Source organism: Primulina tabacum, chromosome 17, assembly GCF_025594145.1.
Source record: "Primulina tabacum isolate GXHZ01 chromosome 17, ASM2559414v2, whole genome shotgun sequence".
NCBI lineage: Eukaryota > Viridiplantae > Streptophyta > Magnoliopsida > Lamiales > Gesneriaceae > Primulina > Primulina tabacum.
In genome coordinates, this window is record NC_134566.1 from 24,231,605 (window position 1) to 24,246,167 (window position 14,563).

Sequence of the window (14,563 nt, forward strand, 5' to 3'; positions counted from 1 at the left end):
GGAATGTGACTTATTCTTTTAATGATTTGTCTAATTTTTTTGTCGGTCAAGAGTTTGAGAGTAAAGTTGAATTTCAAACAGAATTGTTTAAGATTTGTTTAAATGTGTCCTTTGAAATAGATGTTCGAAAATCCAAGATGTTAGATGTGTTACACCGAGTTGCAGTTGGAAAATACGTGCATCACAAATAGAGAATTCATCACGATTCTCTATACGTGTTTATCATAACACACATACTTGTGACCTTTCATATCGGAGGAAAATGCATCAACAAGCAACATCAGACTTTGTAGCAAAGATTTTGGTTGAAAATTTTAAAGGACAACTCAGTTTGCCTGAACCAAAAACCATAATTACAATGATGCAAAATAAAGGTGTTGAAATTAGTTACTTCAAAGCATGGAGGGGAAGACAACTTGCTTTGGATAAGTTACTTGGCAGTTCTGAAGAAAGTTATCGAATTATTCCTTCATATTTGTACATGATTGAACAAGTGAACAGAGGCTCGAAAACTGATTTGGTGACAGATTCAACAAGTAGATTTAAATATATGTTTCTAGCATACAGGACATGCATTGATGGATTTCGTAGAATGAGAAAAGTTATATCTGTCGATGGAACATTTTTAAAATGCAAATATAGAGGTTGTTCACTTGTTGCTACAGCCCAAGATGGTGACTTTCATCAATTTCCTATAGCATGGGCCATTGTTGACTCTGAGAATGATGATTCATGGACTTGGTTTTTGCAGAAGTTGAAGGAGTTTATTAATGATGATCATAACTTGGTAATCATTTTTGACAGACATATATCTATTATTAATGTTGTTCGTACTGTATATGAGCATGCATCACATGTACATTGCTCGTGACATCTTTTACAGAACCTTAAAAGAGTGTCTGGCGGAAAAGGTGGGATTGATTTGTTTATGAAAACAGCATATGCATACAAAGTGTCTGACTTTGATGAGTTGTATGGATGCTCGAAAGAGAGATATCCCAACATTGCATCGTATTTTGAAATACATTCATCTCCTGAAAAATGGTCTAGAGCTTATTCCCCTGGTGCTAGATACAATATAATGACGACAAATGGGGTAGAGTCAATAAATGCAAAACTTAAGACTGAAAGAGAGATGCCTATTGTAGCATTGTTGGATGCAATTCATAAATTAACTTCAAAGTTGTTCAACAAGCATCGAAATGCAGCAGGTTCAGCTACGACGACACTTACTCCATCGACAGAGGCTATCTTGAGAGCTAATTTTACATTGTCACAACGGTTAAAAGCATCTCAACTCAATGCATTTGAGTATCAAGTATAAGGTGATGGGAAGGATGAAGTTGTTAATTTATCTGATAGATCTTGTAATTGTCGAGTGTTTAAAATTGATAAAATTCCATGCGCTCATGCAATTGTAGCAATTTATGGGGCAAAATTAGATTTGTATGACTTTTGCTCGCCCTATTACTCATCACAAATATGGGCCCTCGCTTATGCCGATACCATATATCCGGTGCCCATTGCAAATGAATGGAACATTTCAGATCATTTTAAATACAATGTACTTCCCCCGGATGTCAAGAGGAAACGTGGTAGAGCACAAAATGAAAGAATTCTTTCTATTAGGGAGTTTGGTCGGAAGCGAACTAAAAAATGTGGTGTATGTCATGAATCTGGCCATTGCCGAAAAAATGCCTAAGAGACAGACTGATGTGTAGGCGAGTTGTTCAATTTTTTTTTACGATGTTATATTTGAACATACTTAATACTCCGTCTTCAATCACCATCAAAGCTTTACGATCGAGTATAGTTACTAAATCAATCACATATAGAGTATAGTTATTAAATATCAGATAACTCTAACGGTCTATCAGAGAGTCAGATGATTTATAAAGTTGAAATGACATTCTCATCAATTGGTCATAAAAAATCAATCATATATAGAGTATAGTTACTAAATGTCATATTTTAGTCGGTTAATGAAACTTTAGTTGGTTTAGGTTTTTAATCAGTCGGTCAAAGCATATGTTTCTGTCAGTTATTAAAAGATTTCAGTTGGTTCAATATGTTTAATTAGTCAGTTAATTAATATATTTTAGTTTGTTAAAAAATATATTTGGACATTTGGATTCTTGAACTCATCTAATCGCTTGAATATACTTAATACTCCGTCTTCAATCACCATCAAAGCTGTATGATCGAGTATAGTTACTAAATCAATCACATGTAGAGTATAGTTATTAAATACCAGATAACTCTAATGGTCTATCAGAGAGTCAGATGATTTATAAAGTTGAAATGACATTCTCATCGATTGATCATAACAAATCAATCATATATAGAGTATAGTTACTAAATGTGTTTAACCAGTCGGTCAAAGCATATGTTTCAGTCGGTTGTTAAAAGATTTCAGTTGGTTCAATGTGTTTAATCAGTCAGTTAATGAATATATTTCAGTTGAAATTTCGAGGACGAAATTTTTATAAGTAGGGAAGACTGTAACACCCCGAATATTTCAAATGGCTTGTATGTGTGTTATGTTATGTTAATGATGTTTAAAAGCATGATTATGGTTATGAGAACATGGAATGAAAGTTTGTTGAAGTATTTGTTTGTTTGGTTGGTTCGAATTGTGGCGGTAGTTACGGGTTTTAGCATAAATATTTGGATATTGATTCCAATGATACGAGGTTTCTTCCATTAGATAGCTAAGATATAATACTACAACTTTCCTTACCCGGGGTCCGTGTATTTAATTTTTGGCAGCCGTAATGGCACGGACCCTTACCCAGGGTCCGTGTATGTTCAATTTTCCCAAAAAAAAAAAAAGATGATATTTCAGTAAGTTCAATGGGTTTAATCGGTCGGTTATTGCATATGTTTCAGTCAGTTAAAAAAATATTTCAGTTGGTTCAGTGGGTTTTATCAGTTGGTTAATTCATATGTTTCAGTCGATTAATAAAATATTTCAGTTGGTTCAATGGGTTTTATCAGTCGGTTAATAAATTATTTCAGTTGGTGCAACATGCATTTCAGTCTGTCCAACACCCACAAAATCCAACACACCCACAAAATCATTCATAAAAAACATCATTCAACCATACATCACTTCGACAAACCCATTTCAAATCTATTACATTTGAGAGACCATCACATCAACATAAATCCGAGAGACTCACACCATACAAAATCATTGCAACTTTATAAAATCCATTCACCATACCATATAGATGTTGCTAAATATTTTCTATATGAATTCACAATCTGATCATTCAATGAATATGGAGACTGCTGAGACAACTCCACCTCAACTGTCTTGATCATCCATGCATCGCAATCAGAACTGTAAAATAAATTATTTTAAACTCATAAAAATATATCGAGATCAAATTATATAGTAGATCGTGTATTCTTTTTTAAAAAAATCAAAAAATTCAAAAACATACCTGCTGGCATTTTGCGGAAAATCTTTGGGCCGTGCTACTGTCTAAATGTCTGGAATCTTGACCTTGCAATAATGTAGAAGATGTTGAACTACATCTTCTACCGGCTTAATATAAACATTCATTTCAGCATCTGTGTAGCAACTATGATTGCAATCATACATAGTAATGATTCCATCTTTCACGTTCACTACAACTGCTACCCAATGTATAGGCAAATTTAATGGAATCAATATGAAAGATGCATTTGCCCATGGTGGGTATGTCTTCTGCAACACAAATAGACCGTACATGCTCTCTTGTATGTGCTGCACATGTTGGAAGCATGTTATATATATAATATTATGATTAGAACATAAATAGAACACAAAATCCTACTCACGCTTTGATCGAGCCAGTGCCTCGGATTGAGAAGGTCCGTAAACCACGACTTGTAATATGATCCAAGCACATCTGCTTTAAATAGATCATTCAATCTTTTAGTAACAGTTGGCAATACTTTCTTAATGGAAACATATTGCACCGGTTCAAATGAACCATGTAAGGACCGGTATAACCAAGTGCTGCCAAAGCAGGTGTCTCGGGTAGCTGTACATATGGAGAGCAACAAAATTGAGATTTCGTACTCTTCCGAGCATCTACATATGTAATGCATGTGTTTTAGATACTAGTACATATCGTCAAATCATAATTCCAAAAAAATAAGAATTTAACTAATATGAATTGCTATTGATACTGTATCAAGTTCATTCTCTCTTATAGTATCCATTCTCTCTTATTTCTTCTTTTCTGGAGCTGTCAAGTTCAAATTGGGAAATTTATGAACTCAATCACCTCAGCAACCCATCAAACGTGTTATGAAATATTTTTTTCTTACTAACTCAAAACCACTCACTATTAAGAAAAATCGCCACCTAAATAATCGAATCATCGAAAAACAGAAAGAACATCATTCAATTTCAATGCAACAGGCTTTCTTTGCTACCTCACTTCCTAAAAATTCTCAATCAACACCGAAAAATAAATAATGCTTGCCTCATAATTATAAAATAATATACAACTAAAGCATATGCCTAATTTATTTAAATATATCTTTTTCTACAATCTTGTACAATATCCTAACAAATCAAACATTTGTGAGATAAAAAATATCACAACAGAACAAACGAGATATTTATGCAATACAATGCGTACAAGTACCTTTTTGTGCGGCTGCCTGTGGTTATGATTGCAGCAGAATAAAGAAAATTAACTGAGGCAAACCAACACAGAAAGATAGAGAACATGCAAGATTATAAATCATGGGACCTGGTATTTGGACCTGAAAAAATCTGGCAAAGGAGGCAGCCGCAGTGGTTTGGTGTCATCTTTGGCGGGCCTGAAGAAGGGTTTCTTTACTTCCTAGAAATGAAAGCAGAGGAAGATGAAGGAAGATGAAATGGTCGAGAACGAATGGAAAGAGAAGAGGGGCTGAGGAGGAGATTACCGATTAAGTGATAGAGATTACCGATTAAGTGATATATTAGGTTTTTTATTATTTAAAATAATAATTTAAAGAGGGGCAAGAATGACATTTGTAGTGAGAGGACTATTTTCGTAAATGACTTTTTATGGAGTATATTTTCCTAAATTTTCTCCCAAATATTTTGTGCAACCATCTCTGATATTCTTTCTTCTATCAACAAGTTTCAAAGACAAGAGATCTTGATAAAAAAAAAAAATTAAAATCAACTTCAAAATTGATGGAGGAATGAAATATTTGATATAAAAGAAGTTGAAAGGTTAGGAAATTCATCTCCTACAAGATTCCAATTCATCCATAAACAAATAAAATAAAAAACGGAATAACCATCAATTACCTATCAAGTGTTTCGAAGTTCAAGCTTCTATCTATCACCATTAATGGATACATTTAGCTCCTAACATTTTCTGAAGCATTATGATGGTGAGGTAGAAAAACATATATGTAAATTTAGCATTGTAAATTCTCAACTATCTAAAGAAGTAGGAAAACAAATCCATAAAACTTGAATTTTCAATTCTCAAACAATTCCAACTTTAACTCACTAGCCCAATAGATGTTTAAAATTATTTTACGCAAACATTCATTTCAAAAATGACAAGCAGTAGCTCAACTATTTTTCTCTTTTTCAAGTGATGATATTTTTTTGGATAAATGAGGAAGATATTATAATAATAAATTTTGAAAAGATTTCTAACACAAAAAGATCACAACTATGCAACAAAAATGAGAGTTTGACCTAGTGTTTACCATTCAAATATATGGTTTATGACTGAGGAATTCACACGCAATCGAGAAATCAATCCGCCCAATCCATCGTCTTCTGTGCTTTTGAGAAGAAAGGACAGTCTAAGAAAAAAACTGAGAAAACTGGCACGTCTGTTGGAGGGAACGTGAGCTGTTGAAGGAAGGGGATGAGATATTCTGTTTAAGCGTTTAAGTATTTTTTATTACTTAAATAATGGTTTTAAATTAGTTAAGAAAAGGGTAAATTGGGAATTTGACAAACAAGGGCTATTTTTTAAAATGGGATTGTGAGGAGGTCTATTTTTCTAAATTTTCCTACATTTACATTTGACGTAGCACTCGAACACACAGGTGCTCCAATCGTAACCGATGCGGCTGATGTAGCTGTCATCCAAGCAATCTGCGCTCACCTCACTCCCCACGACCAGCAGCACAACAACAAAGCAAGCAACCACCTTTGTTAAACCATTTGGATAAGGACTATCGTTCGTCTAGGAGTTTAATTTCCTGGAGAAGTCTGTTGTTTTGTTGAATATTTTATAGTTGCAAAGTGTAGCAATTGGTTGGCATCACTACTTTGTGGGGATTTTCTTATTACAGAACCTCACCTTTCTTGATATTTCGTTGGTTGGCCTTTATTTAAGGGATTACTGCAGAATCTTACCCAATTCAAATTCATGTCAAATGACAAGTTTTATAAGTGGATATAAATAATACATCAAATGAAAATTTGTCAAGTTAATTTTCAATATATAATATTGCAATAAAATATATATTAAATTTGGAGAAAGTGCTTCATACATGCGTATACAGTTGTATACAGTAACATAATTTTATCTTTTAACTCAAAAATGAAAATTGATTCACGTCAAAGTAGTCTATTTAATATAGAATTTAGATAAAGACACATTTTATAATCCAATAACTATAATTACAATATAAAATATGCAATTTAAGAATAAATATTAAAATTTGACCAATTTTCCAAACATGTATTTGGTACAAGGTGATTTTGGCTCCTCCTTTTGTTCATATTTATCATTTAATAAAAAAATGTGCCCTTTCACAACTTTATTATATTATATTTAAATGAAAGTAAACATCTAATGAATCAATTTACACCATGAATTACAAAACAACTACAATTATGATAATCCCTCGTATTAGCTCCTCTGAACTTAAATCAGTTTTCCTGTTCTTTTTTCCGTACTTGCATGAATCAATATCATATGAAAATTATGCAAGGGTCAACTCATCAGATGCAATAGTAGCAGCTCCAGCCTTTTCCATTTCGACGACGGCAATAGCCTTTCGTAATGCTGTCAACTCTTCCCCTGCACCGCATATATAAGCAGAAGCTTGTCTGCCAGACAAGGTGGCTCCTTCCATGCTGTCTATGTAATCCTGGTAATGAAAAGGCAATGAAACCAGTTAAGTAGTCTAATCACTACGGTTCAGATATGGTAAATTGATAAGGATGATAGTAGGAGTAAAACATCTCACCATTTGATTCGTAGTATAAGATAATCAAATGTGTGAATGTGTAATATGAATGATAAAAAATAGATAATTATAAGTGATTTATGTAGTATGATTAATTATATTGTGTCTGTTGTGTGGATTGAGTATGCGCTAATCAATCAAATTATCGTCTTATCAGCCACAAACACACTATAATTCTGTCAATTCGTACATTCAGATTAAAGCATAATCACTAGAGTTTGGGATCATCTCAAATGCAAGTAAGACCTGTTTTGTGAAGGAGCCAGCGAGGAAGAAGTTTTTTACTGGAGTCTTCTGGTCAGGCCTGAATGGATCTTTACCGGGTCCTTCACGATATAAAGACTGTCCGATTTTGACTACTGATGACCACGTGACTTCGAGACCTTGGGAAGATGGAAAAAGAGACAAAACCTGATACCAGAATCGTCAGTAATATGAAAACAAGATAAAAAAGTCAACAACAATGGGACAAGACATGCATGAAAATTTTGCCAGATGGATTTATCGGATGTATTCATTAGCAACTGATGCTTCGAATAGTAATTTCATTGCTTTTTGTTCACTCAATGTCCTTCCAACAATACATTGCCTTTTGTTCTCCTCTCTACGACGATACAAGTGTCTACTATAGCTAGTTCATTTGCTAGCTGATTTTTCGCAAGCCTTTTCTACAGATTGTAAATGATTGTCACCAGATACAGATTAACACGATCTCAGAGAATATATTTATCACGCAATTGGTTCAATATCAGGAGTTTTATGCTAGGAATGTTAAGATCACCTTCCTGGTCTTATTTTATTTTCTAGGCAGATAGTGATGACCTTTTCTATTTCTTTAGTGCGTATCAACTTTAATCAAGATCTCTGGTTGCTGAAATTGTCGCTTCAATTTATACCGCAAGAGTTTTATTGAAGAGCCAAGGTGTGCAGAAGCCAAACTAACCTGCTTTGAAACCCTTTTTATAATTTCATCATTTAGCAGGGGCATGTAAGGATCCCCAGGTGTGAGTACACATCTGTGAAAGACCACAAAACAAGAATGTTCAGATAGAAACAAAATAGGGAATCGTGCATTTTATGCTTGTTTTCCACCTCGTAAGTGAAAGGTCATTCACTAAACGACGTATCCTTAATGGTCGAAAGGTGAAAAAGAACAAATGAAAACAAGAAAAAAATTTCTCACTGGAGCAACGATCCTTGGCCCTCAAGATAATAATCTTCAGGAGATGTGAGTGCAAGGTCTGCAAAGCAAGAGAAGTCTGCATCTGGAGTGTAAAGGAGATTGTCCAATCCTGCTGCTTGCCTTAGTTGCCTGACCATCAAAGAGTGACTGTAATTCGATACTCGAGCAGAGTTGCCTGAGTTAAAAGATTGGAGCAAAACTCCCTATGCTAAGATAGTGCCTGCTAACCTTGCACGTTCCAAGTCCCTCAACTCTGTAACCCATCCATTATATCGAAGCTGAACTGTGACGACAGGCACTCCAACCAGTTTAAAGATATTATCAAAGAATTCCCATTCCCTCCAATTCCGAGGAACTAATCTTTTAATTCCAGGGACATCACAAGCTACAATCACATATATGCAGAACTTTGAGTCAATCATTTGGGAGGGAAGGAGAAAATGTGCAGGTAATTTTAAGTCACAAACCTACAACATAAGCATCAGCTTTTACAATTTTCTTTTGAGTAGCCTGAAAAATAGCACTCATCATTAGTTCTCATGACTGCCTGCTGGTCTGCTATTATCACATTAACAAACAAATATAAATTTGAAAACAAATATACATAGAATCACCGAGTAATAGTTCCTTACAACAACCAGATATTGATTTCAGAGTTCCAAATGCATGAAAGTATGATCTTTTACTTCAAATATATTATAATTAAAAGGTGGAAAAAAATTCAAACACTTCTTAGGCGTATGCACCACAAACCCACAAAGATTTAAACCATGAATCACTTCATTTCTATCTTTTCCGTTCACAAGACAATTATTAAGCCATATTTCTATCTAATGTACAAGTGGTGGGTGATCAACGGTGAACAAAAATCTCCCTCAAACTTGATGTATTTTGACAAAAGAAAAGACTCTGAATAGACACTGAGGAAAATTTTGTATGAGGAAGCAACGCAAGAGGCTGTGGTTGGAAAATGCTTTGATATTAAAGGTGAACGAACACATCCGTAGCCTTCAAAGACATTAACATCACAAATGTAGGATACCAAGCCCCAAATATAAATATTGTGTAAACAAATAGGCTGAGCTTGCGGCCAATTTTCATCACGGCAAGACATGAATCGTCACAGAGAAAGTAGTTGGGACAAGTACCTTAGACACGGCAAGGCCTGTTACATAGACACCTTCATCAGGCAATCTATCATAAAGAACTTCCCTGCACCCCCATCTTAGATGGAACCTGTGCTAGCAAAGATAAAAAAGAAATATAAATTAATCTCCATGTCAAGTGAAATATAAACATATTTTCATGTACAGTTCATCCCATAATTTGTCATACCTTCCTCCCTTGTCCATGATATACTTTTTGATGGGGCCACTCAAATAAACATCTGGGGAACCTTTAAGCATGCGTAGTAGGGAAGCCTCAGTCTTAGTAGCAAAAAGGGAAAATATAGTCAGCATACAACGAGCACTAATATTATCACAGTCGATGAAACCCAAAGCATAAGCAACAGGATCCCACATCCTCTGGATACTCATGCGTGTCCCTCCTTTGGACAAGAACCAATCAGAGAAGCTTATCTGTTGCAAATACAGAAAATGTTATTAACACAAGAAAACATCTTACATAAAGCACAGGTCATTTTCCTCATTAAAGTACATCACAAACTAGCACACTTAGCTGGTTGCAAGGTGTTTTCATACTCAACGAGCAACCCATTATTCTAAGAGAGAATCCGCTCAAGGTCTTAAAGTCACTTTAGTTAGTCTCAAATCATGATATAAATCTTAGAAGTGGGCTGATTGTTGAGAATTGAGATAAAAAGCATGATAGAAGGAGGTGGGTCCGGTTGAATTGACAAGACGTCTTTGAAATGGATCTAGGAGAAATTTCATAAGATTTGTTCAATAAAGGTAATCATGGAAATAAGAGTATTTAAAGACGGGGTTTGCTACAAGTACAGGTAAAGGCATTCCATTTTTAGGTGGTACTAAAAGTACCATGATCTCCAAAACATTTTATCTGTCCACTCGGCTCCGCTACCAATTTAGATTCAGTGATAAACTGGAACGGAAGAAAGAAAATATGAGAGAGAACACAAACATTATCCAGGTTACGTATGTCATTCATTGCTCCATTGGGATCAACAAGGGCCCTCACAACGGGACTAAGAGCAAGAGCCACAGCGTTTCTTGCTTTATCATAAGTCTGCAAACAACAAAGTAGAATGCATTCAGAAAATCTAATTCTTTTAAGTATTAATCTTTTAGCCGGTTTAAACATCAAAATAGACAACTATAATAGAGAGATAGTGCTCAACTTTTATTTCTTCTACATCACGCGAAATAACAAATTAATCTTGAAAATATGTTATAATGTCAAAAACAAATTTATTACAAAGATTATGATTCTATGAACACAAAAAATGGGGTGAGATTATGGACTTAGCCGCAATTTATTCTTTCATAGCACAAGAATCAGCATTTCAATTTTTCGCTGCAAAAATAGATTCACTGCGGACAATGAAAAGAGAGGATGTTAGCTTTCTCCAAAATCCCTGTCCAAGGTTTCAAATAGTTGCAGCGGTGGTGGAAGGTCCATACTTTATTCACATACTAGCTAATGCAAATTTATAATTTTATTGAAAGTTAACATCATCACAATCTCAAAAGCTCAAACAAGTTGACGAAGTGAATCAGAAAAAAGTTGAACAAAAATAAGTAACTCATAACTATGTCGTGATAAAACCCAAAAAACATGCTATAGCTAGTAAAGGCTTTCGCCTTGAACAATGAATACAAAAGAATAATCCAAAATGAAAATGAAATAAAATGCCCATTCAAATAAAAAGAATTAATTCAAGTCACTGAAAGTATAACATTATGACCAAGACCGAGGACTGCATTTTCTTTCAGTCTTTCTCAGGTTGCAAGATAATCAAACTGCAGTTCGAAAAATCACTTCATTGATGAAATCAGCATGCTTGAAGGGCAAAACAGAAGTTGAATCGCTCTGGTTCTTGTATCCATCATCAAACGAAAATAAAGAAATAATAACTTAGCAGCATGCATAAGTAAATAAAGAGTAAAATTATAAGTACCTTGAGCTGATTTGTTGTCAGAAATGCACGGATTCCATGTAGTGGTGCTCCGACCGGAAAACGAAAATCAAGTTCTGGAATTAAATAAAGATGTCAATAGGTATTCACTGTTGATTAAATCAACTCTTCACAAACAACATTTTTGTTCAAGCGTTATGCCAAAAGCAATTAGCAGACATTCTTCAGAGAACTTTCAAATCAAGTATTCATCATACCGCCAATTTCACCCCCTTTGTTAACAAAAGTGTGAGAATGTTCCTTCACAAGGAGATTTTTATCAGCGCCCACCTGGATTTGGTAGAGTGCAGAAAATAATTAGACATAATTTACATTCCAAAATCAGCCGAATTCATAAAGTATCATGCCATATCTCAGCAATTCATGAGAAAAAACAGAGAAATTGACTTATTAAACTATTCTGATATTAGGAAAATATTCTCTAGATGCTGACATATACAAATTATAATCTGAAATTTTTAATAAAAAAATTTCTACCTTTTTCATCAAGCGAAAGAGATTATTATAGCAACCAAAAAAAACATGCAGCCCCATCTCAATGTGGTTTCCCTTCCTGTCAACAAAGGAACCTACTTTTCCACCAATGAATGACCTCGATTCATAGATATCAACCTGCAAGCACCAAAGCGATGAACATCATACATTTTCACATGCTGAACGATAAAAAGGACTCATCCTCACCAGAAATAGATGAATAAAGAAAATAAATTTACAATTCAGACCTGCCAATCAACACCATTTCAGGAAAGAGAGAACCAATGCATCGATCATTTGGTAAATAAATCATAGTTATAATACTCTGGATGTCAAGAAACAAAAGCACTAGTTACCTCGTGGCCTTGATCCAGAAGCTCGACTGCCGTGGACATGCCTGCGAGCCCAGCTCCTATGATGGCCACCTTCAGCTTGGGTCCACGATAGTGTTCTGGTTCCGGTGGAAACAAACCCTTTGGGGCTGCAACGCAGATAATTCATTTATATTGAAAAACCCACAACGGATTTCAAGCAAACCAAACAAAAAGGCCCCTTTTCAGTTTGAAAACTGAATGATCTCTGATGAACTATCATAGTAGTCATGGGCGAAGGGGGCACTAAACTCAAATGGGAAAAAACAACAAATACATTTAATCCGTCTCCCTGGCCCCCCAGTTACAATCCTAGTAAACACCCTGACAAAGCCGCAGAACGTAACAATTCGAAATATAAAGCAACTTAAATCAATTCAATCAATAAAAGTTCATCCGACTTTCGGATTAAAAACTCAAGAACTCAAGAAACATGCGCAGGTAAAACAACAAAAAAGAAAGACAGGAACCACGCCTATCAATGAAGTTGTTAGCAAAATTACCATTGACACTCATGTCAGAGACATTCGAATCCAAATCCGAACGAACTGTGAGTCCCCGAGGTGTCATCTGAGTCGACACACGGCGGCCACTGCTGAATCCCGCAAGCCCACCTCGGTTGCTGTAGGCCGGGAAACAAAGAGAAGCAGAAGCAGCCATGCAGGCAGCTCCAATTTCGGCTGTGAAAATTGTAGAATCAGGACATGAGAAGAAGAAGAAGAAGATAGTGAAGAGGGGGTATCTGCAGCAAAGAGATGCTGAGCGTGCCAAATTTGTTTGTTTGGCCGGAATTTTATCAATTTCATCGCATTCCAACAAGCACTAATCATAATATTATTATTTTATTTAAATAAGATTTAAGATATTATATTTAATATTTGGTATGGTTTTAATAACAGTGAATGAATTTATATATTAGATTGTAATGAAAAAATTAACATTATCATAATAAATTTTATAATTTCAAAGTTGTTGTTTGAGTTATTTTCAGATTTTATAAATATTTTTTTAAATATTTTCAAAATTAGATTGTCCAAATCTAATTAAATATAAAAAAAATTAAATATAAACAAGACAGATTTATGCAATACTTCGAATTTTAAAATATTTTTTTTTTAAATTCAAAAGCATAAAACTTGTAGTCAATTATAATTTTGAAAGTAAAAAAATTAAATATGTCATAACCTGGAATAAAAAATATAGGTTTATTAATATTATTTAACATAAAAAACACTAAATATATTTCATGTCAAGTTATGTATTAGATAGAGTTACTGAATTAATTAAAATTAATGTACACTTATTATAAGTATATTATATAAAATATAAAATTGTGGGAGTTAGATAAAATTTCCATTATGAATCGTCAAATTTGATAAATTGACCTAGATGTTTCTTTTTTTTAAAAAAAAAAAAACTAAATTATTGATATATGGCAAAAATAGGACAATATCATATGTTTTTATTGGAAATAATGAGATATATATGAAATATTTTAGATTTTTATATATTGAGGGTAATTAAGTCATTTGTGGTGTTTTTCATCATTAAATTAAAATTATCAAATCTCATAAAATAGATATTTTATCCCTGTATAAAATTATTTATCAATATCATGGGCTTTCTAAAAATGTATAATTGGCTTTCTAAAAAGGTATCAAACGTGGGATAATGAGTATTATTTATCAATCACTCTCTTATTACCAAACTATTCTTTAGTATAAAAAGTAATATTTTTTCATGGATGACCCAAATAAGAAATTCGACTCACAAAATACGACCCGTCTCACACAAGTTTTTGTTTTTTTAAAAAAAAATTAGAATAATGGTTTTTTTTATAGTTAATAAATTAGACTTTGCAAGTTTATTTAGTGTTTCTATTCTTTATTAAATAAGGATTTTAAAGATAGATTTTTTTATTTTTTTTGTCTATTTTTGCGATCTTTGTTTTATATTTTTTCCCTTAAAGATGCTGAATTTTTTTTAAATTTGAATGGTAGTTTTGGAAAAGATGTGGAAGCATTCACAGATCTCACAATAAGTAAACGGATAGTGGGGCAATCCAATGATCCATAATGAGGCACGTATATTATTTTTTATATGAGTGTGGCTCTTTGGATCAGCAATGAAGACAATACACCATTGTAGAGTAGAATCAAACTTTAAAAAATACTTTAGAACGAATGTTAAATATTCAAA

At 33.8% G+C, this 14,563-nt stretch overlaps 2 protein-coding genes across 2 annotated transcripts; one reads left to right on the forward strand and one right to left on the reverse strand.

Moving 5' to 3' along the window:
- The first annotated feature begins 262 nt into the window (after positions 1–262).
- LOC142530597 (uncharacterized) lies at positions 263–1,324 on the forward strand. Its single transcript, XM_075636421.1, has 2 exons — positions 263–787; positions 884–1,324. Exons 1-2 carry the CDS (start codon positions 263–265, stop codon positions 1,322–1,324), a joined length of 966 nt encoding a protein of 321 aa, XP_075492536.1.
- Positions 1,325–6,776: 5,452 nt separating this feature from the next.
- On the reverse strand, positions 6,777–13,156 carry LOC142530884 (zeta-carotene desaturase, chloroplastic/chromoplastic). Its single transcript, XM_075636782.1, has 14 exons — positions 12,868–13,156; positions 12,350–12,474; positions 11,997–12,131; positions 11,717–11,789; positions 11,502–11,575; positions 10,505–10,609; positions 9,737–9,981; positions 9,550–9,637; positions 8,869–8,911; positions 8,630–8,786; positions 8,402–8,530; positions 8,162–8,234; positions 7,465–7,629; positions 6,777–7,119 (listed from the first exon to the last, which is right to left on the reverse strand). Exons 1-14 carry the CDS (start codon positions 13,022–13,024, stop codon positions 6,952–6,954), a joined length of 1,737 nt encoding a protein of 578 aa, XP_075492897.1. The 5' UTR covers positions 13,025–13,156; the 3' UTR covers positions 6,777–6,951.
- Between the last annotated feature and the right edge of the window lie 1,407 nt (positions 13,157–14,563).